Genomic DNA, 13,315 nt, shown 5'->3' with positions numbered 1-13,315 from the left:
TTATTATTTTCATAAGACATTATTCGTACAATGAGACAAAAAATATGTTTTTGACATTTATAAAATGTTATTCCATGCTTAGAAAAATTTATTTTCAGAATACGTCTCAAAATTAGTAGCTAGTAGCTGAATTTGGCCAAGTGACTCTTGGACAGTTTCAAAACGCGCATTCAAATGCTGCTATGTCCAAATTTTTATAACTAGTAGATTCCTACTTGGTGATTAGTACTTTCTTATAACATTACAGTATTAGCTAGATTCACGACTACTACTTTTTAATTATTTTTGTATGCTACATGTTGCGTTGCGTTTAGATACGCTTATGTAGAAATATTTTATTAACAACGTAAACTTTATTATTTTATCTAAATCTTATTGTTACAAAATAAAAATAGAATTATTTAAACGTCAATTTCATTTACATATAGGTAGGTACCTTGAATAATAATTCTATCAGTTTCCAAATTGAGATGATCTTCTAGATCTTTTCTACGTTCACCCATCTCTTGGTATTCATCACAATCTTTGTTGTGTTCTTCATTTATTTTTGTATCTATACCATTTTCCGATATTATATATTTATAATTATACTGAATATTTATATTAAGGATATTAGATAGGTTTAACAAATAACTAATTTAATTTAATTTTTTCTTTAAGTTTTTTATTTTAAAATTTGGTTTAATTGGTTTAATAATTCCACAATGTTTAATATAGTGAAGTGTAGGCAACAATAACTTTAATGTTATGTTACATACACCACCCTACAAAAATCAAGTTTGCTTGCATTTCGAGAAATAAAAGCTCTATTAGATACATTCAATTAATGTGCTTCTATAATATATGTAACAATTGACAAAAAAAAGGATACACACTTCCATCTTATTTCCAAGGCTTTCAAGAGAGCTACCAATCTAGTACGCAAAGGCACTGTGGCAGCTGACCTAGGATTATGTGCCGCGGCTTGAACCCGCGACCACGCGCTTGAGTCACGTGCCCTTAGCATCACTTGTGCTCGGGAGCATACACGAGCGCCACATGCACGTTCTAAGTTATTATTTTGGGTTATTGATAGAAAAAACGGAATAATTTTTAGAATTACTTATCTATTGAATTAAAATGAAAAGTCTTTACACAATTTTTTCGCATATAGTAGACTGGAAGAACTCCTTTCCCCACGCACGCTTAACTTTCGAGACATTACGTGTTGAGGTATGGAACTCTACGCTTCACTTATTGTCTTGTTAGGAGTACGAGTGGGAATCCAATCGACGTTTACGGGTGTAGTGTAAAAAGTTTAATTCTGGGGGCAAGCGCGTTGAGTGGCAGGACTCAACGCCGCGCTTTACCTCGACACAGGAGTGAAGAAATGAAAATATTTAATATTTCATTTCCTACAGTGGGAATCGAAGCCACAACATGTCGCGTTTGCATTCAAGATACCAACATGAAAAATGTGATGGTAGAGGGTATGGGAAATAGCTTAAAGACAAGTGTGACAACTTTTAAAGACAATATTATAAATCGTGATGACTTCAATCAAGACTTATATATACACATTATGGTTATATTAAAATATTTTTATCTTTCTGTTTTTATCTTCACGCTGTCTCCGAAAAATAGCAGGTTGGCCAGAAGGAACCTAGTGGTAGGACACTCCCTTCTCCTTCCAATCTTCCAGACAATGCGTGTCGAGTGGCGGAACTCGACGCCGCCGCGCTTTCTTTTATACAATTTATGTCGAATATATAACTTCTTGTTACAACTTTTAATAAAATCTTTGTGGCATTTTAAAAGTATCAGACTGCATCCGTTTGTTATTAGTTAATAAAAATATTTTTGTATTATCCTACCTACTAAAATTATAAATGAGAAAGTTGTTCGTGCGGATGGATGTTTGTTCCACTTATAAGCAAAAACTACTGAACGGATTTAGACAGACACTTTACAGTATAGTTTATAATATATAGGTATGTGTTTAATTTGCGGGCGAAGCCGTGGTAGGGCCGTTAATTTATCAAAAGTGTCTAATATGGGATATGACAAAATAAAGATCTATAAATACATTATCTATAAGTGCATATTCGTATGCATTAAAATATAAAAACTGTATAACTACAACTTTTACCCGTAATCTATATATATATAAAAGGACTTGTCCTCACTGACTGAGGTAAGACATACGCACAGCCGTAACCGCTGTGCGTAGAAACGTGAAATTTGGACAGATGTTTACTTTCATAATCTGGACATCCACTAAGGGATTTTAAAAAATTATAACTCTAAAGGGGTGAAATAGGGGTTGTAAGTTTGTATGGAAAAATTTTTAAATCGGCACCGATTTTTATAAAATTTGAAATTTAGATTTTTAAAAGTATTTAATTGAATACGTGTTTTATAGTTTTCTAGAATTCTCCCGCTAAGGGTGCAAATAAGGGATTGAAAGTTTGTATCTATTTTTTTTTAATCGGCACCAATTTTTATAAAATTTGAAATTCAGACTCTTAAAAGTATTTACTTGAACACATGTTTCATGGTTTTCTAGAATTCAACCCCTAAAGGTGCAAATAAGGGGTTGAAAGTTTGTATGGAAAAATCTTCAAATCGCCACCGATTTTTATAAAATTTGAAATTTCGACTCTTAAAAATATTTCATTGAAAACATGTTTCATGGTTTATTAGAATTCACCTCTAAATAAGCTAGCGAAGCTGCGCGCGTCCGCTAGTCTTTTATATTCTTTACATGATAGTAAGTATAGTCAGTGGCGTAGCTAGGGTATTTGCTGCCCGGTGCGGCTCGGGAGACTTGATGCCCCTTTTCTGTTGATGAGTTCTAAAAAAAAAAAGTAATCATCGACGATGACTTCTAAAAAAAAAAAAAACGTAATCGTCGACATTGACTTCTAAAAAAACCGTGATCGTGAGGACTTGATGCCCTTTAAAATGGTATAAGGTCGAAAAAACAAAAAAAAACACACTAATCATCGACTTTGATGCCCTTTTCCTGTTGATGCCCGGTGCGACCGCCCCGCTCGCACCCCCCTAGCTACGCCACTGAGTATAGTTGTTTCAAATATTATAATTATTCTAATTAATTATTATTATAGTTACACAATTAACTTAACGATCTATTGTCTTGTGAAAACAATATAAAAGTAATACTATTTAACTTTTTTTTTGTATTTTTCAATAATATATACTTTACACGGCATTGTACACCAACCAAACAAACTAAACCTCGTGTACCGACTTCTCTGCATACATATATACCTGCGATCTGATTCAACCGTCTTAATGCTCTACACATAGGCGTCCTGACTCTTAAAGTCTTGCCCCTGGCTCGCACCGCCATACTGCCACCTCTCACCATTTCACCAAGACGGGCACAGGTTTTCTCATTCACTGATGCCAGCTTACGCCGTAACTCACCGTAGTTGATTAGCGCGTAGAGCTCTTGAGCTACTTTTTTGACATCTAAATGTGTAAATATAAATATGTTATCAAAATAATAATATGTGACTATGTCTATACGTAAATTTGGATTGAATCTTCACAAAATTAAGAAAAGATCCGTCATAACATAAAATATGCGAATATTTAGACATGTCAGTATTATTGTTATTATGATTTAGTGTATAATATGAATCTTTAAAATCCATAATATTATGATACTAGCGGCATTTAGAAATGTCAAGGAAATTCTACACATAAATGTTCTAAGTAGTAGTCTTTCCTCTAGCTAGGGCATATTGTCATATTGCCCTCTTTGACCACTTTTCCAATACGAGCACAGGTTTCCTCATTCACTAAGGTTAAAAAAATTAAAATATTGCAAAAATAAATTTTCTATAGGGATGATCATGAGGAGTCAGTGAGAATGAAGAAGAACGTGCTCAGCTGGTTTGGACACGTCGAACGAATGAGTGATGAAAGAATGGCAAAAAAGATTTATGATGGAAAAGTGAACGGTAAGAGAGGTAGGGGGAGACCTCGGTTGACCTTCGAAAAGACAGTATCAAAGATACTGGAGGAAAGATACGTAAAAAGCATGAGGATCCCCCGGAGGGCATGTATGAAGAGATTGATGACAGTGGACGAGGCGAAAGAGGTATGTAGAGACCGTAGCGTTTGGCGCTCCGTTCTCTCTGATTACCCCGCTAGGAATAAAGCGTGAAGCTATATATGTGTATGTATGTAACTTTCTATAAAAACTCACAGCCAAACTCAATGTCAAATGTTCGTGTTTGTTTCAATTTAATGTCAGTTAATTTGCACTTATTAACATTTCTGTGTGGAGTAATTATGCCAAAAACCATTAAATATTATGCAATAATTCATAACAAAATATTAAAAAACAATATATAAGTATGAATTCTTTGCTCACTTTCATCAAAATGAATATGCTTAGACAGTTTATGCCAAGTCCTATAATAGAAATGGCTAACTTGAGTCTTAGTTTTCAATCCATCCAACATGCCTTTCTTCTTCATTTTAGCACAAATATACGCTGTAATGGCGTCAAAATCTTTTCCATACTCATTTAAAGCTTCAAAAAATAAGCTTTTTTCATCAGCAGACCAGAGAGCTTTGGGCATTCGTTGTTTCACTGTTGGGAATTTTAGAGGATCCTTGTCGTCAATTTTGTTTGGAGTTTCGCATTCCGTAACATCTGAGAATGAGGAAGAAAATAAAAGTTTTAACTTTACTTTTTTTGCTTCACATTGTATTCCGTGCACAGCAGGAAGAGAAAGAGAAAACCTAGTCTTCACACCGTCCTGCACTCATCGCCCAGGTTTACGCACTGCCTAATTTTCGGGACATTATATGTAAATAGCGGAACTCAACACCGAGCTTTGGCAACCAGAGCTAGGAAATAAAAATAAACATTTTCCCGAATGGGAATCAAACGCGTAACAGACGCTGAGTCGCTTTAAAATAACAGCATTTACTGTAACTAAAGTAACTAATTGTAAAAATGTTATAAAAGAAATATCACAATAGTAGGTTCCCTCTGTCTCTGCTGGTTGCGGGATACAGCGTAAAGCTGATTTTTTTTTAAATATATCTTACATAAGAAAAAAACAATAATTTTCCTTATACCTTACCTCGTTTATCTGCTTGCGGTTCGAGCCTCAACTTTTTGATCACTCTAGCACTTGTCCTTTGCTGTTGCTGCGTGGTTAAAGAGCCGAGTAGCTCAGTGCGTTCCTCTTCAGGGTTCGGGCCGCCTGGTGACATCACTGGGTTTACGATTACCTTAATGAAAAATATTTTATTATTTATTCGTGGTGTAGGACCACAAGCTTGCGCCTGAAAACGCCACGGTTGTGGGTTTGATTGCTACTCGGAGGTATTAAATATTTTCATTTCTCCGCTCTGGTAATGAGGCAATGTGCGGCGTTGGTCACCGCCCCACAACACAAAATATTTCAAGAAGTCGGCGGAAAGTGGCAAACGGCAGTGTCTGAATGGGGAACAGAGTGTTTTAACACTAGGTTATGCTATGTGCGGGATGCATCATGAAGGTAAACAAAATAAAATTAATGAGTTACTGGCCAATAGCTTAACCACGAAACGAACGGACATAGAAAGTTGAAATTTTACATGTTAGGTTAAGGAGTGTAGGGGAGCAATAAGAGAGGATTTCTCGACATTCCTACGAGAACGGAAAATAGTGTGTGTGTGTGTGTAGAAGTAGTTGCGTCTCCTGTAGAGAGCGGAGCTTCACATATATGTTAATGTACAAGAAATATACCTATATCTATATCTATTCTATACTTATAATAAAAATAAAATGTTAAGAGGGTCGGTGTCTGTACTGGAAGATATTTAAAAAGAAATGTTATTGGGAACCTTTATTAACGTAACTAGTGGACCCGGACGCGGCTACGCCTGCTTCAACTATAAGAATATTTATTAAATATATTCATGAAATTATTTTCAATTCTCAATAGAATTAGTAAGAAAATATAAGCTCAAATAATCAAAAAGAATAATAAGTAGATACACATTATTAGAAAAATTATTATCTGAGTTATTGAACTAACTAAAAAACTAAAATTAAATGAACTAACAAAAGGATTAAAAGTAACCAAAGGATAGGTATTCTTAATATTAGAAAAAGTACCTAAAGTTTTCCGTACGTGCGTACATAGATATCGACTCTACGAAATAACTAAACATTTCTCTCTATTAAGTAGGATAATTTTAGCGGGCAATATCAAATAAAATAAGAAGAAAATCAAAGTGTATTTTAAATTAATTATAAACAACAAATAAAGTTCGAAAATGTATGAAAATTTATAAAACCGTCAACGTCATCTGCCCGTTCGCGTCGGTCATACTCACACTGTGCCGCCCGTAGGCTAGGTCATTTGGAATCAGTGACATCTCCTTAATTATTTATTAGTATGTTATACAGTAAGCTATAATTTCAATCTAGATAAAATGCTAAAAGTGACTATTACTGAATATACTTTTATTAAATATGTGAATAAATTTTACATTTTTAAATATAAATTATTATAAAAAAGATACATTTAAAAATATAAAAAAACCACTCTTCCGAGGGCGGGACAAGGGTCCAAGCCATCGGTGGCTAGGGCTCCAGAGAGAGGAACCGCCGCACAATACGTGCCGTCTCAAGTAACACTGCCTTCTGTATCCGGTTCTTGATCCAACAGCTAAGCGATAGCCTCTTAAGGTGTTGGTCGAGGCTTTTCGCTATTAGACCGTTAACTGAAACCACTATCGGCACAATGATAGTCGCATTGACATCCCACATGGCGGTAATCTCATGGGCTAGGTCCAAATATTTAGATTGTTTTTCTTTTTCGGCCTTCACGAGATTGTCATCATGTGGGATAGTAACGTCAACAATCACTGCGCGGCGCGCCACTCGATCTACTAATACTATATCAGGTCTATTGGCAACAATATACCTGTCAGTAATAATAGACCGATCCCAGTAGAGCAAAGCACAGCTATTTTCAAGAACAGACATGGGATTGTACCTGTAGTAAGGCACCTCCAATTCTACAAGGCCATATTGAAGAGCAAGTTGCTGGTGTATTATCTTGGCTACTTGATTGTGTCTATGCAAATACTCACCATTAGCAAGATGAGAACAACCAGAGACAATATGTCTGAGGGACTCCCCAGGTCGATGACACGCCCGGCAGATGTCGATAGTGCCATCTTTCATAATATGTCTCTGGTAGTTCCGTGTCTTGATAACTTCGTCCATAATTGCACAGACAAAACCTTCAGTTTCTCCGAAAAGATCCCCGAACTGTAACCAAGATAATGATGAAGCAGTATCCACGTCCTGGCCCACTAGGGCTCTATGGAATCTACCATGCAGCTCCTTGCTCTTCCATACAGCCATGCGATCAGAAGTAGTAAGTACTACAGGCCGACGCCAGTTCTCTTTGCCCAAGGAAAGAGGAGTAAGGCCTTTGTCAACTGTTACCACATCCTTGTGCATATCCACGCCAATCTTGAGAAAATATTCTCTAAGACTGCATACCTCGTGGTTATGGAGGTTCTTGACATTCAAAAAGCCACGACCTCCACACTTACGCGGGATATACAGTCTCATTACAGACGAACGCGGATGGTGCGTTAGGTATGTCGTCAACAATTTACGTATTTGGCGATCTACGGAGTCTAACTCAGTCTGCGTCCATCTTACAATGCCAAAAGTATAGGCTAAAAGCGGCATAACCCAACCGTTGAAAGCACGCACCTTGTTGCCACCAGATAAAAGGCTGCCAAGCACTTTTTTCAGGCGAAAGCACTTTTTTAAAGAAACGCTCCTTCACCAATTGCTTTATGCTCCGCTCATCAATACCCAATGCTTCAGACATTCCAAGATATTTATAAGTCTCACCTTCACCAAGAGTTCTGAAGGAAACAGAATCTGAAATGCAAATATTATCAGATCTTATCACACTCCCCCGCACTACATGCATGCTAGCACATTTATCGACGCCAAATTCCATTCTTATATCACTACTAAAAGTTTGAGTTACCTTTAGTAGCCGCATAAGATCAGAACGTTTTGACGCAAATAATTTCAGATCATCCATGTACAGCAAGTGAGATATGACCTTACCCCCCCGGCGAAGACGAAAGCTTAAACCTGAATCCTCTAACATAGTGCTAAGAGGATTCAGAGCTAGGCAAAACCATAAAGGACTCAGACTGTCACCCTGAAATATACCCCTCTTTATCCTTATCGGTTCAGACGTTGCAGGAATATCACACTCCCCTAGATGACGAAGGACAGTGACCCATTGTCCCATACAAGCCTCCAAAAATGATCTCAAAGTCATATCAATCTTATATAACTCCAAGACCTTCACTATTATATTTATTATATTTATTATAGACTATTATATTTATTAGATTTGTCTGTGCGTTTGTTATCGCTAATCTCAGAAGCGGCTTAGCCGATTTAGATGCTGTTTTCACTATTAGATTCTGACAAGCTTCCGAAAACATATATAGGGTTTATTTTATTACAATCGGTTCATAGATAAAAAAGTTATGTCAATTTAAAGTACTTAGTTCGACAAATTTGCTAATTGCCGTAACAGTTATTTTATACAACTGTTTTACCTAATAGACTAAATCTTTAGTATATATTTTCTTTATTGATATTTCTATTTCAAGCGGGCGTAGCCCCGCGCGGGCTCACCAGTATATTATAAAAATAACGATATTTTTTTTAGAACTAAATTAAATCAGCTTCACGCTGTATTCGGCACACAGCAGGCAAACTTTCAATGCCACAAGTATCATGTGCTACGACGACGCACTAAGAGGGTCTAAGGAATATGTGTCTTATATAAGATAGTTTACTACAATATTAGCAAACACACCGTAATGATCGTACCTGAAACAAATATGCAATCTGCGTACACGTCGCGTTATGTGACATTAAATTACCTATTATTGTACTGAACGAAGGTCGTTTATAATATATAAATTGAGGTAATAATGTAATATCCCATTGACTAACGAAAAACAAATTCATTCAAGAATGTTTAGTTTCACGCTATAGCCCGCACACGCACTCCATTTTTCGTTTTAACATATTGCATCACGAAATAATTACGTATCAAAAAGTCAAAAAGACTTTCAATAAGAACACCTTGTTGTCTTTTTGAAAGTTTGAAGACCATAATTATGTTTTTTACAATCAAACTATACTTGAAGTGTATCCTATCCTATAAAAAAGAATCATCGACATCGGTTGGCGTGAGAGTTATTCGTCCATTTGTCGCCCACATACTTAATGCATATTGAAGACTTTATCATGGATACCATTGTCAAAAATGAACCGGTCAAAAGTTCTGAGTTAACAAACATAAAAAAAACACACAGTCGAATTGAAATGTTGTGCAAGTTGATGTCCGATAACAATTCCAATCCTTATATGAAGTACTTACTACAGTGTGTACTACATACAGGTCTATTTTAAAACAATATATTACAAAGCAACTATGTTTTTTATATGAAAGCGATTATATAGTATTAAAATTATAGAGGAGTAATAATAATTTACAGTAATTTGATGTTATGTCAATTTAAGAAATAAAATATCAGGTGAACAACAATATAAAACCACCTATGGTTCTAATATATATATATATACTATATATATATACACCTTTCATTTAATAAATTTAAGCTGTTGTCTGTATACTGTTTATATAGTTATCTGCAAAAGTTGTGCATATACGAGCAACTTTACGTTTAATTTTGTAGAACACGGAACCATGACAAATTTGACCTTTAATAAATAATCAATAATCTCCGTATACTATAAATATAAGAATATATCTATACCTACGTGATTCTATTTTTGTTGTTGCATAAATTATATGATAATATAAAAATATATATATTTTTAAATGGGGAACGGAGTGTCTTAACACTTGATTCCCTCTGCCCACACTGCTTTATGCGGGATACAGTGTGATGCTGATTATTTATTTGTATATAGCGATAATTTTTTGTTAAATAGTTGTGTTGGCAATTAAAAGACAGCTCAAGAGTATTCAACTTCATTTAGGTATTAAAACCCCCGACACAAAGAGCTTTAAAAAATAAAACAAACAACTGACTAAAGAAAATAATAAAAGAACGCATAATCTTTAAAAGGATGCACACATTTTTTTTAATCATGTCAGAGTCAAAGTCAAAATATCTTTATTCCATATAAAAAGCTTAACATTTACATGGACATGTCAAAAAAGTAAAAAAAAAGTAAAACACAATGATCAAAAAATTGTAATCTCTTTGGGAGTAAATATTGAATGAATTTTATTAATAAAAGAGTAAAAAAAAAGAATTGTACAAAGAATTGGGATGTAAAGTTTTATCTAAAACTAGTAAATCAGTTAATAGACTAACTCTCATACGTTCCAAACGACTAACTGTGACAGGTACAAAAGCATTTTTTTTCTTAGCCTCCTCTTTTATCTTACTATAGAATTCTACTAGCTGACCAGAGTGGTCAGAATCCAATTTATTAATAATGCTTTTGTAGCATGGAATAATGTCAGTAAATATGTTATCTATACAAGTACTAGTCGTAGGAGTTATTCTGGTTGGCTCCATAAATAAATTAAGTAAAATGTGTGACTTAAAAAGACTTAATAAATTAATGGTGGGACTTAAACTTTCCAAAATATTAACATTAACACACACTAACAAAGGCTTACCCGACTTGGTAAGTTTGCTTAAGGCCTCATCCATTATACCCTGAGATCCGGCCGTTGAATCCTGCATATACGAGTTTTCTTAATTAAACCTATATTAATGAATAATACATGATTAGTAGAACAGATTACACCTGGGTTGCCTGGAAGAATCCTGCCGCAATCACCTTTAATTTCATTTTTTCGTAACTCGTTTTTGGAGAAAATTGCACCCATACGTTTTTTATATGAATCGCACATCATTTGAAAGATAATCGCATAAGGAATTGGAAAATTAAGGGTTGCCAGCTCTCAGTCTGCCGCAAGTCTAAGGTTGCCTGGTTTAAACATGTCACTAAATGTTAATAATTTGCACTCATGTGTTTTTTGAATGAATTATATATCAAATTAAAGCTTATTTTTTTCTGAACACTATAAAACAGGGTTGCCTGGAAAATTCCTGCCGCAAACAGGGGTTGCCAGCGTTTGAAATATTTTATTCCGGTTCCGTTTGACTATGAGAATAGACGATGAAATGCGCAGTCTGCCTTATATTTTAAAGTAAAATATTATATAATAGAAGGTCAATCTTAAAATCAATGTTTATTCTAATTAACCTGTTAAATGGTGATTTTAATCATATTAAGTACACGCAGAAAACTATTATATATATTTGAACAAAATTAGGTACACGTTTTTTTCTCAATATAACTCAATAATAGTACAAGTTTTACATAACAATAAAACTTATATTATTGTGGAGAGACGATGCACAGCATCTGTGAGAGGGCGCTGTATACTTCCCTTTGATTATCCAATGATTTTCACTTCCGGTTGCTGTCTTCGACCAATCAGCGATCGCCGGAAGTCACGTGGTCTCAGGTGGTAGGGCGCCGGAACGTATAATAGGCGACACTACGCTTCTTACCTCATAGCAGATTCTCACCAGGAGCCTTAAAATGATGCTGTGCATCGTCTCTCCACAATAATACAAGTTTTATTGTTATGTAAAACTTGTACTATTATTTGGGATGTGACGATGCACAGCATCTGTGAGAGACGTGTTTATAACTCCTGGTGACCACGCACGACGCTATGTGATCTAAATCAGAATGATTGTATAAACTGATTCTGATACATTCAGATAAATTGATCTGTAAAACCACAAAAAACATGAGTAACATTGTTTTATTTATAAGCAAATTGTTAATTGCTTAATTTTTTAATTCAATTAATAATCGCTCTGCCGGAAGCTGAGCCAAAATAATCTAACTTCAATTACTAGATTTACTTATAATTTGCATACAAACAAATTTTAGAAGATGATTCGCAACTCGCTGATAAGCATGAGTAGGAAAGGAAGCTCGCATAACCGTCTAAATAATAAAGCTAGACGTGCTCACTTCTTTTGATAATTTAATAACCTGTTTATATAAGTATTGATTATTATTCATGAAGCCCTTGCGTAGCCTCACCTCTAAGTTACACAACAAAATTGTTACCTTTTGTAGCCTGTTTCCGGTGGTCTAGGTAGTTTCTTAATGTAGAACCTAGAAAAACATTTTTCTTAGGATGACACCACCGTCTCTAGAGCGTAATTTTCGACAGGTCACCTGTTTCACCAAAATATTTCTAAACGAAATATGATGTTAGAAGTACGAGCAAGATCGAAATGACAATGAAAATGTCGTCCGGTCTATTGGAAACCATCTCCGGCTCAGACAGCGGGTCGTAGATAGAACCGGCAACCAACTCCATACTTCCTTTTTTAACAACTATAATAAATTTATAGTAAGTAGACGCGTTCTAGAGTAGACACCACGCCTTGGCAAGGGTAATTAAAGACCGTCTTCCCGCTAGATGGGGTGACGATGTCCGCAAGGTGGCGGCAACGGCCGGATGCAGAGTGCCGAAGATAGAGCCCAGCGGCGCGCCATTGGAGAGGCCCACGTCCAGCAGTGGACGAGGACAGGCTGATGATGATGATGAAGTAGCTACCCAAGTTAATTTTTACCTTGTAATTGATGCCATTAGTGCAACATATTTATAATACTAGAGTATTTAATAGAATACTCTATAAAATATTATGTACTTAGGCCAATAATATATTCTTATACTGGTCAAACCTTTGAACGCATTTGTAAAATTTTAAGACTTGATTTCATTATCACATACTTTGAGTATTACAACTTCACAAAAGCATCAATGAATGCTTACCCGATCCGCAACCAGACCGACAATTCATGATATGAATGTCCTGTCTGCTACTTACTATACATTTACATATAAAGGTATCAATTTTATAATATTTCAATTATCGCTTCTTAGCTGTATTTTAGAACTACAATAGTTCACTCTCTGAAATTCGCTTTTAGGAGCAACTTCACAGTGTCAAAATATACGATTTAAATACAGATGCACTCAATTTAAACGTCCGACTTCCCCGGACTTAATGATGTCGTAGACATCCAACATGCTCTCCGCCATATTGGAGTTGTGACTACGTGTACACCTCGCTAGCCAGGTTCAGTTTATGCAAAACTAATGGCAATATGCGGCGGAATATCTACGTTACGCACGTGGATATCGCCAAGGTATATATTATG

At 35.4% G+C, this 13,315-nt stretch overlaps 1 protein-coding gene across 2 annotated transcripts in view; it reads right to left on the bottom strand.

Annotated features, from left to right (window-relative positions):
• Positions 1–13,315, bottom strand: part of crm (cramped chromatin regulator) — a 47,947-nt gene that overhangs the window by 13,465 nt on the left and 21,167 nt on the right. For both annotated transcript variants that reach the window (XM_085196281.1, XM_085196282.1), the window contains exons 3-7: positions 5,106–5,256; positions 4,385–4,669; positions 3,271–3,474; positions 872–1,047; positions 437–590 (exon numbers count right to left, since the gene is read on the bottom strand). In XM_085196281.1, the coding sequence (XP_085052407.1) occupies positions 437–590; positions 872–1,047; positions 3,271–3,474; positions 4,385–4,669; positions 5,106–5,256 (970 nt within the window). The remainder of the gene's footprint in view (positions 1–436; positions 591–871; positions 1,048–3,270; positions 3,475–4,384; positions 4,670–5,105; positions 5,257–13,315) is intronic.

This window comes from Heliconius melpomene, chromosome 13, assembly GCF_056956725.1.
Source record: "Heliconius melpomene rosina isolate 202511_hmr_F chromosome 13, ASM5695672v1, whole genome shotgun sequence".
NCBI lineage: Eukaryota > Metazoa > Arthropoda > Insecta > Lepidoptera > Nymphalidae > Heliconius > Heliconius melpomene.
This window is presented reverse-complemented; position numbering and strand designations above follow the sequence as displayed.